Below are 20143 nucleotides of genomic sequence, written 5' to 3' on the forward strand. Positions count from 1 at the left end.
TATTTACTTAATGATGTTATTATCTAATTGAATAATGATCTATGTTTTATGCTTTATTTTGTTGTTTATGATACTTTTAAGCCAGCACAGGTGGCTAAAAAACAGTTATGTGTTCTGGCCTACCATTTTCTTCAGATTCAGAAAAAAATAAAATGAACCTTCATTCTTTGCCATGTAGAAGGACAAGTCTCAATCTAGGTTTCTGCCCTTTTTTTTTTTTTTTTTTTTTGTGGGAAAGAGACATGTTATTAGGGTTACTTTTGGCCTAGCATCAAGCCAAACACAGGATTTAGAATTTTCTCCTTGACTCCCTCCTTTAATCCAACCAAAAATACCAGTCTGGGGCATGTAGGAAATTTTAATCTGCAGGTCATGAGAAGAAGAAATACATCAAAAATTAAATACCTACCATGGGAAAATCGTATGCCATACATTCCTGTTCCCATACGTTTTTTGGTTACCCAGGGGATTCCTATCGGCCTTTTACCTAACAACTTTCTACTCTCTTAAAGTTCTATTTTTCCCTTATCTTTTATTTTTCATTTCTCAGTCCATTTTTTCACCCAAAGGAAATAAAATCAAAGCAAGATAAATAAATAAACTGGTTTATTCTTATTTCATGAAAAGTAATTTAGCTCTTTGTTTTTTTGAGATATAATTTCCAAATCTCATCTCTTGCTCTTCATAATTTATCAAAATATTTTCTTAAAGAGCAGTTCTCTTTTGAAAAGATTTCTGGTACTAGCTGTTTAGAAAATACATACACATACCACTGATTAAATTTGCAGTTGGTTTTACAAATGCTATGTACTCTAGCCTGCTGGACTATATGAAATTAAAGCCTATTTATGAATATGCACAAAAAGGCACATTTTTCATGCAGCATTATATTCATAAGTATAAGGAAAATGAATCTGTGCAATTTTAATTTGTCTTTTCAGAAACTCTCCTGGATATAACTTTTCATTTAGCTTTTATTCTTACTGACACTTTATTGGTTTTTCCAACTGAGATATTCTACTCTCCAGGAAAACAGACCATTTTTTCACTGATACTGACTATATAAAGTTATGCTTATGCATTGAGAAATGTATTGAATACCTACTATCTGCTATGCCTTTGAGAAACAGAATAAGTTGCCAGTCAATGGGTGGACAACCAGGCACCAGCCTGCAGCAAGCTTGAAGCAAGTGTAAACAGTGTGCCATTTTCAATTAGTATCTATTGAACTGAGCGCAATAAAGTGGTTCTCCTGAGGACTCTATATCTTTCAAATGTGGTCATCATGTACTTGCTGATGTAGTTTCAAAATTGGCTTTTCCTAATATGTTCAGGAAGCTCTGCCCTAGATGGTGATCATGCTTGCTTGGTAATTGAGTTCTTAGCTTTATAGAACTATGAGTTTCAACTTAAGTGTTTTTAAACAACATTTCCTAGTTTTATAGCACTTCCTCAGATTGGAGTCCAGACAGATATCACTTTTTAATAAAGCCAAATTAAAAATTTTGTTTTTGGCAAAATTATTCTATAAGAAATACAGAAATTCAACTATATAATAGGATTATTAATATAGAAATAAAACTATAAGAAATATAACTTTTAAATGTACACAACTAATTCACTCAGTGACTTAAATGAAAGCTACTTTTAGAAGTATGGCTAAAACCTTAATTATCTATGACAATTTCTCTAACTAAACAAATTATTTCACAAGTAGATACAATTACATGGAATACCTTCCCATCTGGTCATAAAATTTATCAGATCATCTCTTTTTTTAGTGTGGGAGACAGTGAAGTAGACAATGTCATGAAATCAGCCAAACTTTACTCTTCTTTTTAACTCACTGTGTACTTAATACACATTGTTAATAAGAAAAAGACTGTTAATGAGGAAAGATGTCTTTTCTGTTTTACTAAATTAATTTGATTCAATTCAATTCAGTTCATTCATTCAACAAATATTTATTAAGCACCTACAATATGCCAGGCACTGTGCTGGGTGCTGGGGATACAACTGTGAACAAGATAGACACAGTCCCTGCCCTCAAAGGGCTTACAGTCTAGTAGTTAAACAGACAAGTACACAGGCAATTACAATGCAGTATGGTAAGTGCTGTGATAGTGACAAAACATCAAAAGGGCACCTAGCTCAGTCTCATAGGCAGGGACTGGGAGACAGTCATGGAAATCTTCCCATGACAGGTAAAATATGAGTTGAGTACTGAAGGATGAGCACTAGTTAGTCAGGTAAAGAGAAGATAGGAAAGTGTTATAGATTGAGGAAATAGTAAATGCAGTAAATAGCAGTGTCCCTGCTTCTGAGGTTTTTCATGGGTAGCAGAGGTTGGGTAAGGGGTGAGAGAGTTCATGGAAGAAATAAGTAAGGGTCAGGTTATAAAGTGACTCATTTGCTTTGCTCAAGAGCTTGCAATTTTTCCTGAGGGAACTCTGTGTGTGTGTGTGTGTGTGTGTGCGCACGCATGTGTGTGCATGCTCTGTCAGATTTGCACTTTTTAGGATTGCTCTTACTGCAGCACAAAAATTGAATGGGGGATGGGAATCTTGAGAATTGAAGTCAGGTGATCAGTCTTTCACCTTTTCCAATTTTATCTTCCATGATATCACACCCATTTCTCTCCAGCCCTTCCTGTTGCATACACTCTTTAAACAGTCCATTGACAAGCTATGTATTGGGTCATCGCTCACCTATAAGGCTTTCAACACCTATGAAACTCAACTTATCCTTCAAGGGCAAACTTTCAAAATCATCCTATCTTGTGCTTTCTGCCAAGATCTCTAAGTGTTGTGATGTTTATCTATGTTGTACTTATTATTTCAGATGATCTAAGCTTTCTTTGGAACTGAGTTGATTTAATCCCTACATAACTAAAAAGGTGATTTTTGTAAATAATCATGTATAATTTTTTTCACAATTTTCAATTGCAAACAAAGACTAATTCTTCATATGTTTTCTACCACAAACTGATTAGTGCCTTTAAATGATTTAAACGAAAAATGGGAATGTGGAGAGAAGCTCAAGAGACACATTATCTTATGCAGCAAAATAGAGCCAAGTAAAATTTCAGTACATAATTATGGGGTATGTTGTTATTATGACAATGATTAAATTCCCCAATTCAAACATTCCATCTTTGACAATTTAACTGCTAACGAGGCAAAGATCTGTGTAAAAAATTAGCTTACTATGCAAAAATAATAAGGGCTAGCTACATTTTCCAATATGACCTACAGTTTACTTTTACTATCCCACTTATAGGCTCATAATTTCTCAAATAATTTTTATAATGATAAGAAAAAACTTTAAGCTTTGTAAATATTGTAAGAATGTAAATATTGTTTATTCTTTTTGGTGGGTACAAAAACCACAATTTTGTACACAGAACAAGATTATAAATAATATTGATAACATGAATGACCCATAGTATCTTCTGATTCTACATTGTAGACTGATGATTTTATGTTAATGTTGTCTTCATTTTGCTCCTGGTAGTGAGACAAATGCAATCTGTGGACACTGACTCATGTGACAGAGTGAAGGTTACAGCAAACAAAATGACCAACAACTTTTATATTAAAAAAGTCTCTGAAGTTTATTACAGTGATGGCATTTATTTCAATTATTGCAATGTATTGTTCCCTAAGATGGTTAGAAAAAAGAATTGTGTTGTCCTCTACTGAATTTATGTCAGTTAAAAAGCAAGCATGTTTCAGTATTTGTTTTCTCCAAAGTAAGTGTAATTACTTCCTTTAAGTTTTTTTTTTTTCCACAGGATTTACATGTTTGTTTATTATTTCTTGTCAGAGTATAGTGATTTGTTTTCTCAGCTGGATAGTCTTCCATTGAATATATGGGTGTTCTGGAGATACAGGTTAGCATATTCATTGACTTCTATAACTATTTTATGCCTTGAAGTGAAGACTGAGGCCTTTCTGAGCAAGAACTTCACACTTTGATGTGCTAACTTGCATGTCTGATTAGTTTTTAAGTCCACTCAAGTGAAATTTGTTGCTGTTGATACACCCATCCCAGCTCCTCCCCCCCACCCCCACTACCCGAAAAAAATCTAAATTGTGAGTTTTCCTGATATAAAATCTGAGTTTGGGTTTTCGAGCTGAGCTCATGCACACGTTGCTGATGTTTAGCGCCTTAGGACGAACTTCCCGCTCTCAGCCAAAGGATTGTTTGAGCGAAGACCTGCTCTTAGCCTGTCCCTCAGGGCTGCGTTTCCATCAGTCACAAACACAGTTTAATTAAGGCACTCAATTATTTTTTTGGTTTTTATGGAAGGTCCGATGCAATGACAGCCAATCCTGAACTTTGTCTAATTGTAGTTCCAGTGTGTACAGCCTTAGGGCAGTCAGGTGTCAAGACGCGACCGTTTTCACCCACACTCCCAGTGATGGATAATCTGGCTTTGTTTCTTATGGCTTCAGAAAAGGTCAGCTGGTTGCATGGAAAGAAAACAGAAAGAATGCAGAGTGTTACAATATTTCTGTCTTTTTAGCAAAATATGACACAACAAACACCAAAATATCAATAATTAGACATCTGCATTTTTTTTTTCCCCATACTCTTTTGGTCATATTAAAACTACTTTTCACAGGAAAAAGAAACTCAACGACCTGGAAGAATAAATCACTCTAGACTTACTGGTCCTATTTAAGAACTAATTTTCTAAAATCCTGCAAGATTTTGTTTGGCAAATCTGGGCAGGACACATCTTTTAACTTGCTGCACTTTACACCCTAGTATTTCCAGTTGAACTTAGAAGGTCCCTTAGGTTTGACAACAATCTTTCTTTGTATCTTTTCTTTTTTCTGTTAGAAAATATCTTAACAGTTAAATGATTATACTCTTAAAATCATGATGAATTGTCTAAGGAAAGGCTATGTAGACTATTTATAACAAATCTTCCTGTTTATAGAACACAGATCTATCCACAGATGCTTTCACTCATTCACTACAGCTGCTATAGACAGCTATAGAAAGGCAAATCAGTCACATAAAGTTCATTCTATGCCTATAATGGAAGTTAAGGCTCACATTTTAAGAAGCTTTAAGTGCTTAAAGGGAAGTGCACTGTTTCAATGCTTCATGAATGGTCATCCCTGGGAAACTTTGCAGATTGATGTTATGGGGTCAGGTCTTGGAAATCCTCATTATATTCTTGCTCTGTCATATTAGGTAGCAGGTAATAATACTACACTGAGGAGAAACAGGCAGCATTATTATTGAAATCTACTGACTGTTCATTCATGCCTTTAAATTCTTTCTAGTTGCTGAGTTTTAATGTTAACTCAAGAGAAAATAAGGTAAAGGAGATAGTCCCTAAGTTTGTTGTAGTTTAGATCATAATTTTCTCATAATTCATATTGTATCTTAATTCCTTGCTGTGAATTTAAGTTTACCCAGTTCTTTTGGAAATTCCATCCTTGTATTTATTCCACCTTGTACCTTAAATATTAGAATAATGATATATTAAATATGAAATAAAAGTTGGATTAAAAATGTTATAATGAAAAGGTTTAATGATCATTTACCCTGATAATTTCAGAAACTTGAAGTCAAAATGCTACTGACATATCTATGATAAACAGCAAGGTCATTACTATAGTTTGCCTTCAGTGAACAATCTCAAAAATTAAAATCTATCTTTATAATCAGGAGTCAGGAGACAATCTCTACAGAAACTACTCATCACTAAATTAAAACAAACCAAGCAAGATGGCAGTCTGAATTTGTTTCTTCAGATTCCTTTTCAACATTTAATATTAAGTAAAACAATCATGTAAAAAATCTATTAGTTTTGTTTTTTTGAAGAGAGAATTTAGTATTTATTAATACTAATTAATACATAATAAAAGCATTGTGACTTTTAAGGAAGATTTGTCATAAAATCTGTTTCTTCCTTTTATTTTCTTGATTGTCTTTATAAGGAAATGAAAATATTAAAAATGGGAAGGATTCCATATCCGCTCAAGTAATCTCTCCTTCTCTGTAGATTAATGCAATTGAGTGCTGATAATTCTGCCAACTGCTTATTCTCTCTTTAAATCTTTGTGTTCTTTGTTCTCAGCATTCTTATATTCTACATTTAAATCTCCTGCTTCTTACATAAAATGTCTGTTCATCTTTATGTAACCTTATTGAGACTATTCAAACTACAAAACTTTCTTATAAATTTACCATATAGTCTGAGTCTGGTTGGATTGTTGTGGCAATGGCTATAAATTTATTTATGTGTTTCCTTGAGGGATAATTACTTTTAGAGTAAATGTTCAGATTTTGTTTTTGAAATTCTGACACTAAATATTATCTAAATTATCAGTCATTTTCATAATTATGCTCAGTAGAATTTTTGAAAGGAAAAAGCCATATAATATAGGAATACAATTAAAAACACTTACTCTCAAATCTCTACCAAGTGCATATCACTTAATTTGCTCTGAATGCTATTAAGTCTTTCCTATGAGAATGCATATCTCTTTCTAGCAATTCCCCAGAACTTTGTATTAAACTGTCATATGTGAGCATTTCTAGAATTTTTCTAGATTGCATTTGCTATGCTAAATGAAAATTTAATAATATATTTTATGAAATTCATCACAGAATGAAGTCCAAATAATTGGCTCTAAAAACTTGTCACATATTATTTTTCTGCTTGGAAAAAAATCTCTCCTCAGTTATGTAAATATTAAGATGAAATCATTACTGTAATGACTAAGAAACCTTGACCTTATCAGTTTGCTTTTCTGCTGTTAGAAAAGACATACTCTAAACATTCTAATCTGAGTGAATTGACAATTTCATGATCAATTCTTTCCACAAAATTTGGAAAGAAAAAAACTTTGGGCTTGTCTATGTGCAATTGTACTCAGTCACTATTCTATTTCTAGATTATGGATAAAAGCAATTAGATCTTGATTTAAAGGAATAGCTTTAGTTCTTTGCTTTAAGATACTAACAAGTATTTCAGTAGCCTTTTTTGGGCTGTGTCACCTGGCCTGCGGTATCCTGTGAAAGCCTGGACTGCTAATCACTAGGCACTAGGCTACCAGGGAACACTTTCAATAGCTTTTTAAAATAAATAAATATAAAAATTGAGCACATTAATCTGGCATAACTTCAGGTGTACATCTTATTCTTAGAAAAATTCTATTGGGTTTGACTCTAGAGTACCTCAGGCACTAAATGTCTCTTGTGGGTTCAAATTTTGATTTATCATTGTAACCAGAATGGCTCTTATATACAATTTCAGAAAATGGGTTTTAGAGGCCTGATTTTAAGAAAAGCAACAACAAATGCTTCCAAGTCTTATTTTAAATTCATTTTCTATCATCAAAGGGAAAAAGTACTGGACATTTAGAGTCTTAAAAAATGAACTTCATCCTGTGTTTCACTGAATGCTTATAATTTTTTTATTGTCACATGGTGAGAAGATGTAAGTGAGACTGATCTGGCTCTCTCAAAAGCAGTTGAAATGAAAACAAAAGTCAATAAGACTCACTGCAAGTTTTATTTTTAATGTGTCTCTCCTAAAGAAAATATGTTGCTGACATTTTTGATGGAGAAATTGCCTAAAATGTTTATTCACCTCAGTGATGTTATAAAAATGAAAATTGAATTTCATCTAATAAATGTGAATTGTAGTCAATATTCTAATGGTCACTCCTGCCTAAAGGTCTGGTTCAAGGACTACTGCCAGATGAACAGACATCGGGGTTTCCCTCTAAAAATATAGAAAGATGGCTAATGTAAAAGAAACCAGAAGAAGAGCTAAAACTCACCAAGTGTTTACTATGTGCCCTGGAGATTTTACATGTATTTTCTCAGAAAACAACACACCCTGATCAAAATAGGCAACTGTCTAGGCTTTGATAATTTGAAAAAATTTTATGCTTATTTTGTTAGCATTAGATTGTTCCAGAGAAAAGTCTTCTGTGTACAAGAACATTCAGATCTAATTTCAAATTTCTCCCAATTTTCAGGTAGAATATACTATTTAAACAATTTTACAGAGCAATTCTGGAGGTTTACTTTTGTCTTTCAAACCCTTTCAATGCAGATATCTATTGGTAACATAAAGTTTTGAACAGTACATCTGCAGCCAAAGAAAACTGAACCACTTTGCACTGAAGTTTTCAAAAATATAAAGCTCTAAATTAGAAGCAAGCAGTACCATCACTGGACAGACAGGTCACAACACTCCATTTACAGAATGCATCACCCACTCACTGTAGTGGCCCTACGTCCTACCCCTAAATTTTAATACTTTCGGTTCCATATACGTTGTAACCTTCTCTATAGGTTGCTAAATTCTGGGTATTCTGCGAGGAAGTTGGGTTAAAAGTCTGTGCACTCTTTGCCACCTTCATTCTCTTCGCTTCTGCCCTGGACTTGTAACAGAACTCTATCAAAGCCACCAGCATTGCCAAGCCCAAGCCGCCAACCAGAATGTAGAAGACGCCTGCTACGTTGCTCAGGCTCAAGGCACTCGTCTTGTCCTGGGGGGATAAAGACATCTCAGTTAACTGTGGAAAGTCACATCCAGAAGATGAAAGAACACATGAAATCCAAACAGCTAATTAAAGTCAATGTAATTTAACCTGAAATTATTTAACATGTATAAGTCACTAGTGTAACACTATGAATTTAAACATAAAGCTTATAGTTCTTGAGAGAAATGAAATTATGATGATAACCAATAAATTGTATATAATTACATTCAATAAAATCTGTAACAGTTTATCATTGTTAACTGTATAAAGAAGAGCACTATACTTAACCATATACAAGCATAGGGTAGCAGAAGTGGGCTTATTATTGTTAAGTTTGAAAATGACATGCTTAAAACCCAATCACATGAGAAGGGAAACTGTTTTCCCTTTCCTTCCATTAAAACATTTTTAATGTTTGATGTTTCTCTTCAATAAAGCTAACTTCATGTTTCCTACTTAAGGAAGTAAGGGACTTTAAGCTAGCAGTTTCACATCTTGTTTATCATGAATTCACCAAATATATGCAAATAGTGTAGGTACATGTTATTTATTCTTTTAGTCACATATGTTTGGGAAATCTGTTGGAAAGTGGCACTTTAACATATTATATACTATTTAGGAATAACTATGTATGCAGCACATCGGTAACTTTAAAAAATATACAAATTTTTCCATGATCAATTGAAAAATAAGCCATTTGTGGACAGAGTTAAAACTATTTTTATTGATTTTAAAATATGATTCTATTTCACTTTAAAATGCTTAATCAGTTAATATTTTAGACATATATTCTCCAGAGTTTTCATATACATATTATTTTATAATAAATTCAGAAATAGTCAAGCATATTATCGGAAGATATTAAAATAATAATAATAATTCATATTTTTCATAAATTGTAAATATATATTATATAAAATTATTTGAGTAGGTATTTTAGGTTGACTACCTGAAGAATGCCCTGAGGCCATCATCTTCTCAGTTGTGTGTCTTGTGCAAACTTAATTAGTTTTATTAGGAGAATGTTTAACTTAAATAAGTATTATGTACACTATATCCACTTAGCCATGATATCAACTGATTAGAGCAAAAATTTAGGATAACTTCATTTTAAAAATTAAGTACTTGTGCTTTTCTGACTTTACATAAGGGTTTGAAATAGCTTTTTCATTATTTGGCCAAGCTTGTCTCATTCCACTCTGGTTCAAAGACAGACAGAAATGATTAAAACACAGGGAGATGCTTAAAAAGAGATCAGTTAATATTACTTTATCTCTTTCTTAAATTAACTGAAGTTTTCCTATATAGGTAACTCACTTATTTAATGTCATAGGGTAGCTAATAGATTTTTTCTTTCTACAAGAAGATACAGAAAATATATTTCAAAAATCCTCAACCATGGCTTTCAAGCATTACGTCTTATTAATTTATGCAGGTATTTAGATTCACTGATAAACTGCTACAGTTTGTTTTTTATATGAAAACATAACTGTAACACTATTTTCATTTGTACTCAGAATCAGACTTATAACTTCCTGTAGTGTTCTAAAAATAATTGATATAAGATCTCTGCATGAATGAGATCTTAGAATTTGAGGGTATTATTCATTAACATTGATTTATTAAAATAATTTTGATAGAACAGAATTGGAAAATTTAACTCTGTTTATCTGCCAGAATGAAAATATAACAGATCATCTTCAAACTAAAGTGGAATGATTGGCAAAACAATGACAAAAAACTGAACTTCTGAATAAGAAACATTTAATATTTAAAATTTTCTTTCTGTAGAAGACTACTGACCAATTTCCCATTTCCTGTTTTGAGAATACATCAGTTCTTGAAATAACAGATTTGATGTTCTTTGCCTCCAAAACAAATAAAAATCAAACCTGAAAGCACTACTGTTATTAGTGGTACGTATATTTGAGAATAATATAGGAATGTTATTTTATATATATATATTTTACAGTAATTTAAGTTTATTTAAAAGCCTTAATATTGGGGAGCAGTTTGCAATTTTCTGAAAAGATAATCCCTGTGGCTTAAATTATTGCATTAGTTTCTAGTCTAGATAGGTATAGAGAAACATTTAGTTTTTACTGTTTCCATATACTCTTGACAATTGCTCCCATTTACTGCTTTGTGAACACAAGAGGAGGCCCCGAACTGCAGTGACTGACCTTGCTTCCAGAGTCCTTGGGTCCACATTCACCTTTATCGTACCACCATTTGTTTTTCAGCTTGTCTAAGACGCCTGCCTCACTGAGTTTCAAAACGGCAAGGTTTACAGGAGTTCTTCACGTGGAAAATAACATAAATAACATTATATATGTTATTTTATGTTATTCAAGTAAAACTACATTAGAATCTCATGGCAAAGTGACAGAGCAGAGGCCACAGTAGATGTTATGTCTTGTACTGTAGGCCCAGGTTTCGAATCAGACATAAAACTGGGGCCTGCTCCATCGCTTTAGGTAACAGGCACATACTGCTAGGGAGGATTTTTAAATAAAATGTATGCAATTACTGTGAATCCAAAACTATTAGCCTGGATTGGGTTTCTTCATCATTTTCAATTTTCCCACCATAAATGTAGAGTCATTCAAAATCTAGAATCTCTTCAAAAGTGGCTATAGGTTGACAGACTTAAAAAAATAGAAGCTAGATAGGACTGGTTTCTTGCAGGCATCATTATTCAGCTAATGAAATTTTGCTTTATGCTTTAAAAGTACAGATACTGTAAGTATCCATCATTAAATTGACTCCTCTGCCACTCTCATCCAAGACCTAATTTAAAGAGGAGGGTGATTCTGATTCAAGTGTTACTGACACAGAGCTACCTCATGCAGAGGAAAGGCCTTATACGACAAATATGTAAATCATTATTTTAAAGTGTAAGCCAGTGCTGATATATTCCTTCTGAATTGCAGTATTTAACTTAAATATCACCAGAAATAATTTTCATCTATCTTAAATCTATCATATGAATATATTCTGAAGTGCAGTGAATATTTTATACTCTATAAATTCTTACCAACAAATATAGATTAGGAAAAACCAAGATTTTTATAAATAGACAGACTCTTCATACTATAAAATTCCTTTTCTTTTTTCTATCGTCCTTGAGTCCTTCAATACTAAATATTATACAAGGAGTCTGAGAGAGGAAATGCTCACTGGTCAGTCAGTATGAGTGTTCTGGGGAATCTAAGTATTCTTATTTCATTCCCATATTAACCTCTGTGTGTAGAATAAAGGCTAAGGAGATGAATGGCAAGCAGTAAAACGTAGGGCCTTCTGTTTTTATTATAACAACAGATATTATTATTCTGTTTTTGTGGTTGTTTGGTTTTCATTTCTTTTTGCTTTTTACAAACATTCAAAGAGAGACTGCTTGCATTCCTCTTGACATTTTTAAGGCTGCCACAATCATTTTGTCTGGCTGTATCACCTAATGCCTCACTTCTAGGAAATGTTGGATCCATTTGGAGAAACACAGTATATATCTATTTGGTTACAAGGGAATTAATTCCACAAACCTATCTACACAACTAGGTAATGCACTAATAATGATGCTGATGATGAGTCCTAACACTTACTGAGCACTTACTGTGTATCAAAGGACTATTAAAAGTATTTTACATGTTTAGTTGCTATTATCACCTGTATTTCACAAATGAGGAAATCAAAACACAGAAAGGTTAACTCATCTAGGCACATCTAGGAAGGAGCTGAATCAGGGTTTGTAATGGTCTACTTTCATAGCCTGTGTAATTAAAAATATTAACAACAAAAGACTCAAGAAATAGGAATTTCTGGTTTGTTGAGTTTTCTGATTAACAGTTAAACTAAAATTCACTTTTTTAAGGTATTGTTGGTTCTGAAAAAACCAACAAGTATATTTTTCTTTTCAGTTATATGGTTTTTGAATTCAACTTAATTTTTGTATTAATGTTATAAGATCTTACAAGGTTTATTGTTCAATTAAAAAATATGCAATTGCCACATTCCTAGAACATAATATTACTTTTTTGTATTAAAATCTAACATTAGCATGATTTAAAACTTTGTACTAAAAACTGAGTTTGGGGGTGGGGTGAGGTGAGGATTATGAATAACTGGAGTCCTTGGTTAGCCTCAGTTAATCTAGATTTTACTATCTATAACCTCCCCACATCCACATACATCTACTGCTTCCATTTATTAGTGATTGTTATAAAACCACACCTGCGTGTTGGTTGGTGAACTGTGAACTTCGGGAATAGAAGACATATATCATTCATCTTTGTAAAATATTTACAAGGGTATATGACTCAGGTTAGGTGCTCTATAAAATTATTACATTTGAATTATTTTGAATCCAGGACAAGCACTTTTTAAAACTGATACTAAGGGTTTTTTGGTCATCTAGCTAGCCTACTAAAGCCTTTTTAACACATGTACAGAGTACATTATTGGAGTAGGAAATGGCAACCCATTCCAGTGTTCTTGCCTGGAAAATCCCATGGACAAAGGAGCCTGGCAGGCTACAGTCCTTGGGGGCACAAGGAGTCGGACGTGACTTAAGCGACTGAGCACGCAAGCATAGAGTGCATTAGCCCACATTGCACTTCTTGAATGGGTTGTGGTGGGAAGAGGAAGATTTAATGCTGAAAAGAGAAGGAAACTGAAAGCAGTTTCCTTAAAGTTTCTTATAGAAGGGAAGCTGAACGCAAAACTATGGATTAAATGAAGACTGCCTTTGACTTACCTCTCTCCCTTCCTAAGGTATCATTTCTCCTACCTGCTTCATTTTTCCCTTCCCTCTTTGCCCTTTCTGCTATTCACTCCAGTAATTTGGTTTTAGAGGAAAAATTAGATTAGAATTTTGAGTATAAGCTATTTATCAATAACCAAACTTAATGGTCAAGTGGTGGAATGTCAGACACTGAGCAAGCAATTCATTACTAGGAGAGTCCTTCTGTAAGGGTTAGCTTTCCTGATTGATCTTTGTTTAATACATTTTTTCCTGCTTATGAATGCATGTTTTCCATAATAATTCTTTTATTATTGCATTGGTTTCCATGGCTGTGGATAAGGCCATTTGCAAGTATAACGTATTTTAAAGTCAGGCTGTATTCTTTAAAGTGTCAAAATAAAAACTGGATATTATGTGATTTACTATACTCTAAAGAACTCATTATTTGGTAATCACATTTACAAAATGGCTTTAATATAAATATCTATATCTATGAGTATGCCTATATATATATATGTTATATGTATATGAGGAGAATAAAGTATAACACAAGCAAAAATTCAATAATTTTGTAGATAGTATTAGCATTATGGGTCATTAATGTTTATAAGCATTGCCAAAATTTCCTATTAGAAGCTGGTTTAAACAATTCACAAAGAAATAGGGATAAAATTCTGTGTATGGTTTGTGCTCAGACTAAATCATATCAGATTAATCAAAGGGGATATGTTTTAGACACTGCAGTGAAACTTATAATTTGGTTCATTGTCAATTAGGGAATTTTTGTTATTCACAAAAATGAGTATGGTTTTCTTATGATCATAAAAATGGCCACAGCACAATAACATTCAAATCAGTAATTTTTCAAACAAACAAATTCATCCTCTCCCAAATCATGCTTTTCCACTTTATTTCATTTTACATATCAGACTTTTTACCTTATTTCTTTTGTGGAGCCACTGGTTCTGGGACTGGCTATCAGTTGAGCTGATTATTTTGTAGCCATGGAGTGCAAATGGAAGCTGTCACTGTGACTTTAAATAATTTAGTTGTTGATTACATTAAATCATAAGCTCCTTGATGGGAAGAATAGTACGTATTTTTTTTTTTTTTTTACCCACAGATACTGGTGCATGGCCCAGGTAAAACACAACTTGACTGTTATGCCATTGTGTGAAAGTCTGGAGATGTCTTTCCTTGTTACAGTCCTGTAAATAACAGGTGGATCAATTGGCTCCTCACTGGAACCTATTCATGTGTGGTACAGCTTTCCATGCTATTCCCCCTTCACCAGACGAGTCACTGTTAGGAAAGTTAAGTTTTTCATACTAGGACTGTATATCTCAAAATCAGATCACATCAGATAATTGTATACTTGTGATGAGATCTCTGAATGTGTACTGTGCACAATGTGCATTGTAGATAAACTGGCAGCATTTAATTTTCTCTTCTGCTTTGGCTTTATACTTATCAAAGCCCACAAGCCAGCATCATCTTTCAATTCAGTATTTCTCCTCTTTTTACCTTTTTCAATAAAGATCAGGCCAAATGGAAGGGGTGAGGTAAGTTCAAAAAGAAAATCAGTCAGCCAAAGAAGGTACAGAACAAAAATTAAAAAGCAGCAACTGCCTCCTGGTAGTTTACTTTAATTCTAAGTTAGGTCAGGCCATTTAAAATATCATCTTTAAAATAGATGCAGAATTATTGTTGTTCAGTTACCCAGTTGTGTTCGAGTCTTTGTGACCCCATGGACTGCGGCATGCCAGGGCTCCCTGTCCCTCACCATCTCCTAAGGGTGGTATTATAATTACCCATTCTATTGGTGACAAATATTATATCAGTACACAACCTACTAAAATTTTTTTGTAGTATGAAATCAAAATTCTTGAGGGAAAATAGAACATAATAATTAACATGCATTTTATGTTAATTTTTATAGCATTTCAGAAAATGACTTAGGATATGAAATAATATTTTCATATCTTAAATTTATATCTAAAAAATTGAAAATATTATCTTAGAATTTATGTTTGGTGAAAGTAACAGGGGCAAGCAGTTTGATTTTTGAAAACTACAAGGTTAGCTTCTTATTTATTTCTTTAGATGACAAATATTTACTCGGTGTCCATTATGTACCAAACAATGTGTTGGATGCAAATAGATTAAATTCAGTTGAGCTGTCCAATCCCTTATTTAAATAAATTAAAAGGACTTTTGTTACATAGATTTTTTCCATTATGTGTACATTTCTGCTTCTCTTTGCTTATTTTTCTGTGGAAAGAGCCTTTAATGTACACTAAAACAGGAATTCATTATTTACTTTTATGGAAAACTTTATATGTTAAGCAATGTTATACTTTGTTTATATTTGTGACAAAAACTATAAATTTGCAAACAATTTCTTTTTCTAACCGAATAGAATATCTTTAATTTGTTTTCTCTGGTTCTATTAGAGTACAGTTTCTTACATTTCTAATTTGCATAGAGGAGAGGTTATTATTGTAAATGAGTAATTTTCTGTTTGTTGTGTATATATGTATGTATTTATACTTTATGAAAATGGCCGAAATGTTCTAGGCAAGTTGGGGCACCAAAATACAAAAGAGTTAACACTCCTAAAGAAAACAAACAGTTGGTGTCTTGCATGGAGGTGCCTTAAAGGGGAATCATCTCAGAAGAACCCTGATGACTCTCCAGGGACTCATATTCTCCCTCGGGATAGTAGATGAATGATGAGAATTGTGTCCACACCATTTTGTTTTCTTGTCTTCTTTCGTGCCTCCTTCTATTGCCAAAATAATCATTTGGCAAAGTTTATTCTTTCTCTTCCTGCAACAGCGCTGGCAGGATGCACAAGGGAGCTGAATTTGAAAGACTTTTCAGATCAGGATCAAGGGGGATGTTATCAGCACTGAAAGAGGGTGAGGTTAGCGGTTTCCTTGACAGATACTCCTTTTCTAAAAAAATAATTATTTTAATTGGAGGATAATCACTTTAAAATTTTGCCATAGTTTTACATTACTATATGTAAAATAGACAGATGCTCCTTTTAAATAGAGCTTTGGGCTTGGTGGCCAGCCAAGTGAGAGAATTTGTAACCCAGGGAAGAACCTGAACAAGAGCAGGGCTTCTTGTTTCTGGCAGTACTCTAGAATTGAAAAGAAAGACAAGAATGTATACTTTAAAATTTTTAATGTTCTTACATACCAGTGGAAGATATGTAAGGAAAGAAATTCAGTCAGAATATTCCCATCTCTAGATTGCTTTAAGTCTATCTACAGTGAAGAAGAGCTCTGAAACACTGGTTAATAATTTCTGCTAACTGTATACTTTTTTTTAAAAGACACTGCTTAGAAATAAAAATAAAACATTATTTTATGAAGCTCGAAATATGACATGGATGTGGTAAGGATAAAGCTGAGTTGGTCTTGTTTTTACAATCCGATCTTTCTTTAGTTTGATTCATTTATGGAAGGCAGAACTGTATAGTTCATCATTTCTTTTCATTTGTTCTGTAATTTGCTATTTAATTGAAGCCTGACAGTTTTACATGGAGAAATGTCTTTCTGGAAGGTACCTGGTCTAGGTGAGGCTAGACTATTGCTATTATTCAAAACTATTTTGTGGCAGCTCTGGTGAAAAAAACAAGACAGATTGACCCTTTCTGTTCTCTCTCCTCATCACTTTCAAAAGCCTGCTTTCTAACACCAAGGTTCCTAGGACCATGTCTGATCTGTAACTTTTTCCAAACTGGAGATTTAAGTGACAGTTTTAGTTAGATTTGTTAGTGTGTCCCCAAATTGATATTGTTTGCAAATATTTTTGCTTTGACAGTAATTGCATACTTAAGTCTGTGAAGGGATTTGACTGGCAATTCCCATGGTATTCGCAGGTCTGAATTGCGTCTCCTAGCAGATGCACCTATTACTTCACACACTGTTACCCGCTCTTGGTGACATTGAGGCTAACCTTGGAGTCACCTCCCCCGCTGCCACATTCTCCTTTGTCGTACCACCATTTGTTTTTCAATTTGTCCAAGAGGCCTTGTTCATTCAGTTTTAAAACTGCGAGGTTAACAGCATTTCTTGAAACGATAAAACATATCTTGTAAGAAACTGCACAGCTGTTAAGATGTTAGAAGGAATGAGGGTTTAAGCTCTTTTATAAGCTTCTCCCAGATGCTAAATAAACCTCTCATTTTGTCATCCTGCAGCCCCTTCTACCAGGCAATTGTAATTTCCTTCAAAGTATATTAAACCTATGGTATTTGGTGCTACTCACTTTCACAGTTCATTTATTATCAAGTAACTGACATCAACATCAACCAATTACATGATTTTTTTTTTTTTTGCAAAACAGTAATAAACTTAAATTTACTAGTAATTGAGAAAGATTGTGTCTTGAATTCCCTTTCTTCTAGAATGTCAATGACCAATAGGAAAACAAATGAAAATACATTCCAAGAAGGAAAAATATAATTGCACAAACAAATCAACAAATATGCAACTAATTTTTGTGTACTGACTTCCTAACAAAAAGTATGGCTTAATTATTATTCCTTTTATTATTTGTATTGGTTCAGTTTTCTGGTCTGGAAGTCATAGGATGATGGTCAAAAGAATGGTAGTACCAGCTCTCAGGGAAATTATATTTGGATTCTGTGTTGATTTTTAAAGTTACTAGATGCTATTTAGAAAACAGGATCATACATCCAACTTGATTGTTTAAATTATATAATTAAACCCCAGGAAAATATGCTGCATATGATATGGGCAAACAAACACTAGATTAGATTTCTTCCATGTGTATCTCTACAGGGGATAAGGGTGGCATATTCTAATTATTCTCTAAGAGGATTAACAAAATGTGTCATGGGTTTTGCTTCCCATGTACTTGGTTTCTTTCTTGCTTTCAAGGTACAGGTTTTAATTGAACCATTAACTTTTAAAAAAAGTTTTCCCAGCATTTAATGAAATGTCTGTTAAATCTAGTTAGTGGCTTATATACTGAGAGACTTTGGGTTCAGTTTGTGCCATTCTGTTTGATAATTGCCCAGTTTGGTGATTGATTAATGACAAATTAATAATTATATTTAATACTTAATTTATTATTATACTTAATTAATAATAAAATAAAAACAACCTTATGTTAATGGATAGCATTTGAACATTGATTTGCAAGTGAAATATCATTTAGTTGATTAATAAAATGCGTTGTTTGTTTCACCACAAATCAGCCTATTAAAATATTTATTCTCTTAAAATGTGTTTGTAATATTTCAGGTAAATTATGTCCATTTTCTAGTGTTGTAATGGTCTGATCCACTTGGAGAGTAAATATTTCCCATGAGTAAACCACATACTTTGAGAGGATGAACACTTTCTAAGAGTTAGATTGCCTCTTACTAAATGCTAATTAAATAGTTAGCTGTTCCCACACTCTGAAGTAAGTCCCATGCTAGTGGTGTAAAATAAGTAATATACTTCCTGAAGTAAAAATTTATCAGTTTAATCAGCAAAAGGACCAGACTGAAATGTAGGAATAAATGAAAACTCAGTGCAGCTAGAGACATCTATTTTTTTTAAAATGCTGTTAGGAGAAAAGAATTGTTTAATTTATTTTCCACAGAAACTAAATTTGTCTTTCATTGAATTAAAACTAACAAAAGTTTTCTATTTTGGATAAAATTGTTTTTATAATCCATTTTATTTTAGTCTTAAACATTTCTATCAGATTCTTTTTCAGTAAAGTGCTATCCCAATTATTTTATATGTTGGTTTAGACCACTCCTTTGATAAAACTGTAATCATTTCATGAGAGGGTTATTTAACAGGGTTATTAGCCATATCCAAAAACAGTTTCACAGCACAATAGAAAACAAAAAAGCAAAATTAAAAAATGGATAAGGAAAAAAAGCTTTATGTTGAGAAAATTGTTTGGAATAAAGCTTCCTACAAAGTTATTCTAAGACATTGTCTTTCTAATAACATCTAATAGGCCATGTAAAAACAGCTCAGTTTCACACTGCTATCCATATATGTGCACGTATGTATATCTATATTAGTCAATATAACACTCTTGACCAGTAGGTTAAGTCATTGACCAGTTCACAATTAATCCACATTTTCCTTTGGTTCCTCAATAGAATTCATTTAATACTATCACATGTAAAATGTACTTTCCATAAATGAAGGCACTTTGTAATGAATATTTAGGGACAATCTTTAGGATTTTGAGGACTTCCCTGATGGCTCAGATGGTAAAGCATCTGCCTACAATGCAGGAGACCTGGGTTTGATCCCTGGTTCAGGAAGATCCCCTGGAGAAGGAAATGGCAACCCACTCTAGTACTCTTGCCTGGAGAATCCCAGGGACGGAGGAGCCTGGTAAGCTACAGTCCATGGGGTTCCAGAGAGTTGGACACGACTTCACTTTCACTTTCACTTTAGGATTTCAAGATTTCTTTGCCTTTTAAAAAGGCTTACTATTTTCTGTAATTGTCTGACTAAAGATGTAATTTCTTTGTGTAATCAGTTTAGGTCTAAAGGTTTCCTTAGACTGCTATTTATAATACAGCACAAAGCACATCTGTAAGGACCATTTGAACATCTGCTCTACTTTATGGAATGCTTCACTTTTACATATTATTAATAAGAACCATCACCTGACTTTTAAACTGACTTTTAAAATATACATAAAGTTACTTATGATGGTCTGTAGTCCCTGGGGTCACAAAGAGTTGGACACAACTGAGCATGCACACACCTAAAGTTACTTTACTCAGTTTTCTAGATTAGATTAAAAACCATTTTCTATCCAGGTAAAAAGGAAAGGAACACTAAAGACATAATTACAAGCAAGCCTAAGGAACTCAGAAGGA

General features: G+C 33.2%; 1 protein-coding gene across 6 annotated transcripts in view; it reads right to left on the minus strand.

The window, feature by feature from the left end:
- Nucleotides 1-1939: 1939 nt before the first annotated feature.
- GRIA4 (glutamate ionotropic receptor AMPA type subunit 4) overlaps nucleotides 1940-20143 on the minus strand; it is a 635903-nt gene continuing 617699 nt past the window's right edge. For 3 of the 6 annotated variants that reach the window (XM_040257825.1, XM_040257824.1, XM_040257823.1), the window contains 3 exons: nucleotides 10706-10820; nucleotides 8394-8528; nucleotides 1940-4467 (listed from right to left, as the gene is read on the minus strand). In XM_040257825.1, the coding sequence (XP_040113759.1) occupies nucleotides 4303-4467; nucleotides 8394-8528; nucleotides 10706-10820 (415 nt within the window). In that variant the 3' untranslated portion in view covers nucleotides 1940-4302. Of the gene's footprint in view, nucleotides 4468-8280; nucleotides 8529-10705; nucleotides 10821-17232; nucleotides 17348-20143 lie in introns of all 6 variants that reach the window. The other 3 variants (XM_040257830.1, XM_040257826.1, XM_040257827.1) reach the window with 3 other exon arrangements.

The sequence above is a fragment of the Oryx dammah genome, unplaced genomic scaffold (assembly GCF_014754425.2).
Source record: "Oryx dammah isolate SB20612 unplaced genomic scaffold, SCBI_Odam_1.1 HiC_scaffold_17, whole genome shotgun sequence".
NCBI classification, from domain to species: Eukaryota; Metazoa; Chordata; class Mammalia; order Artiodactyla; family Bovidae; genus Oryx; species Oryx dammah.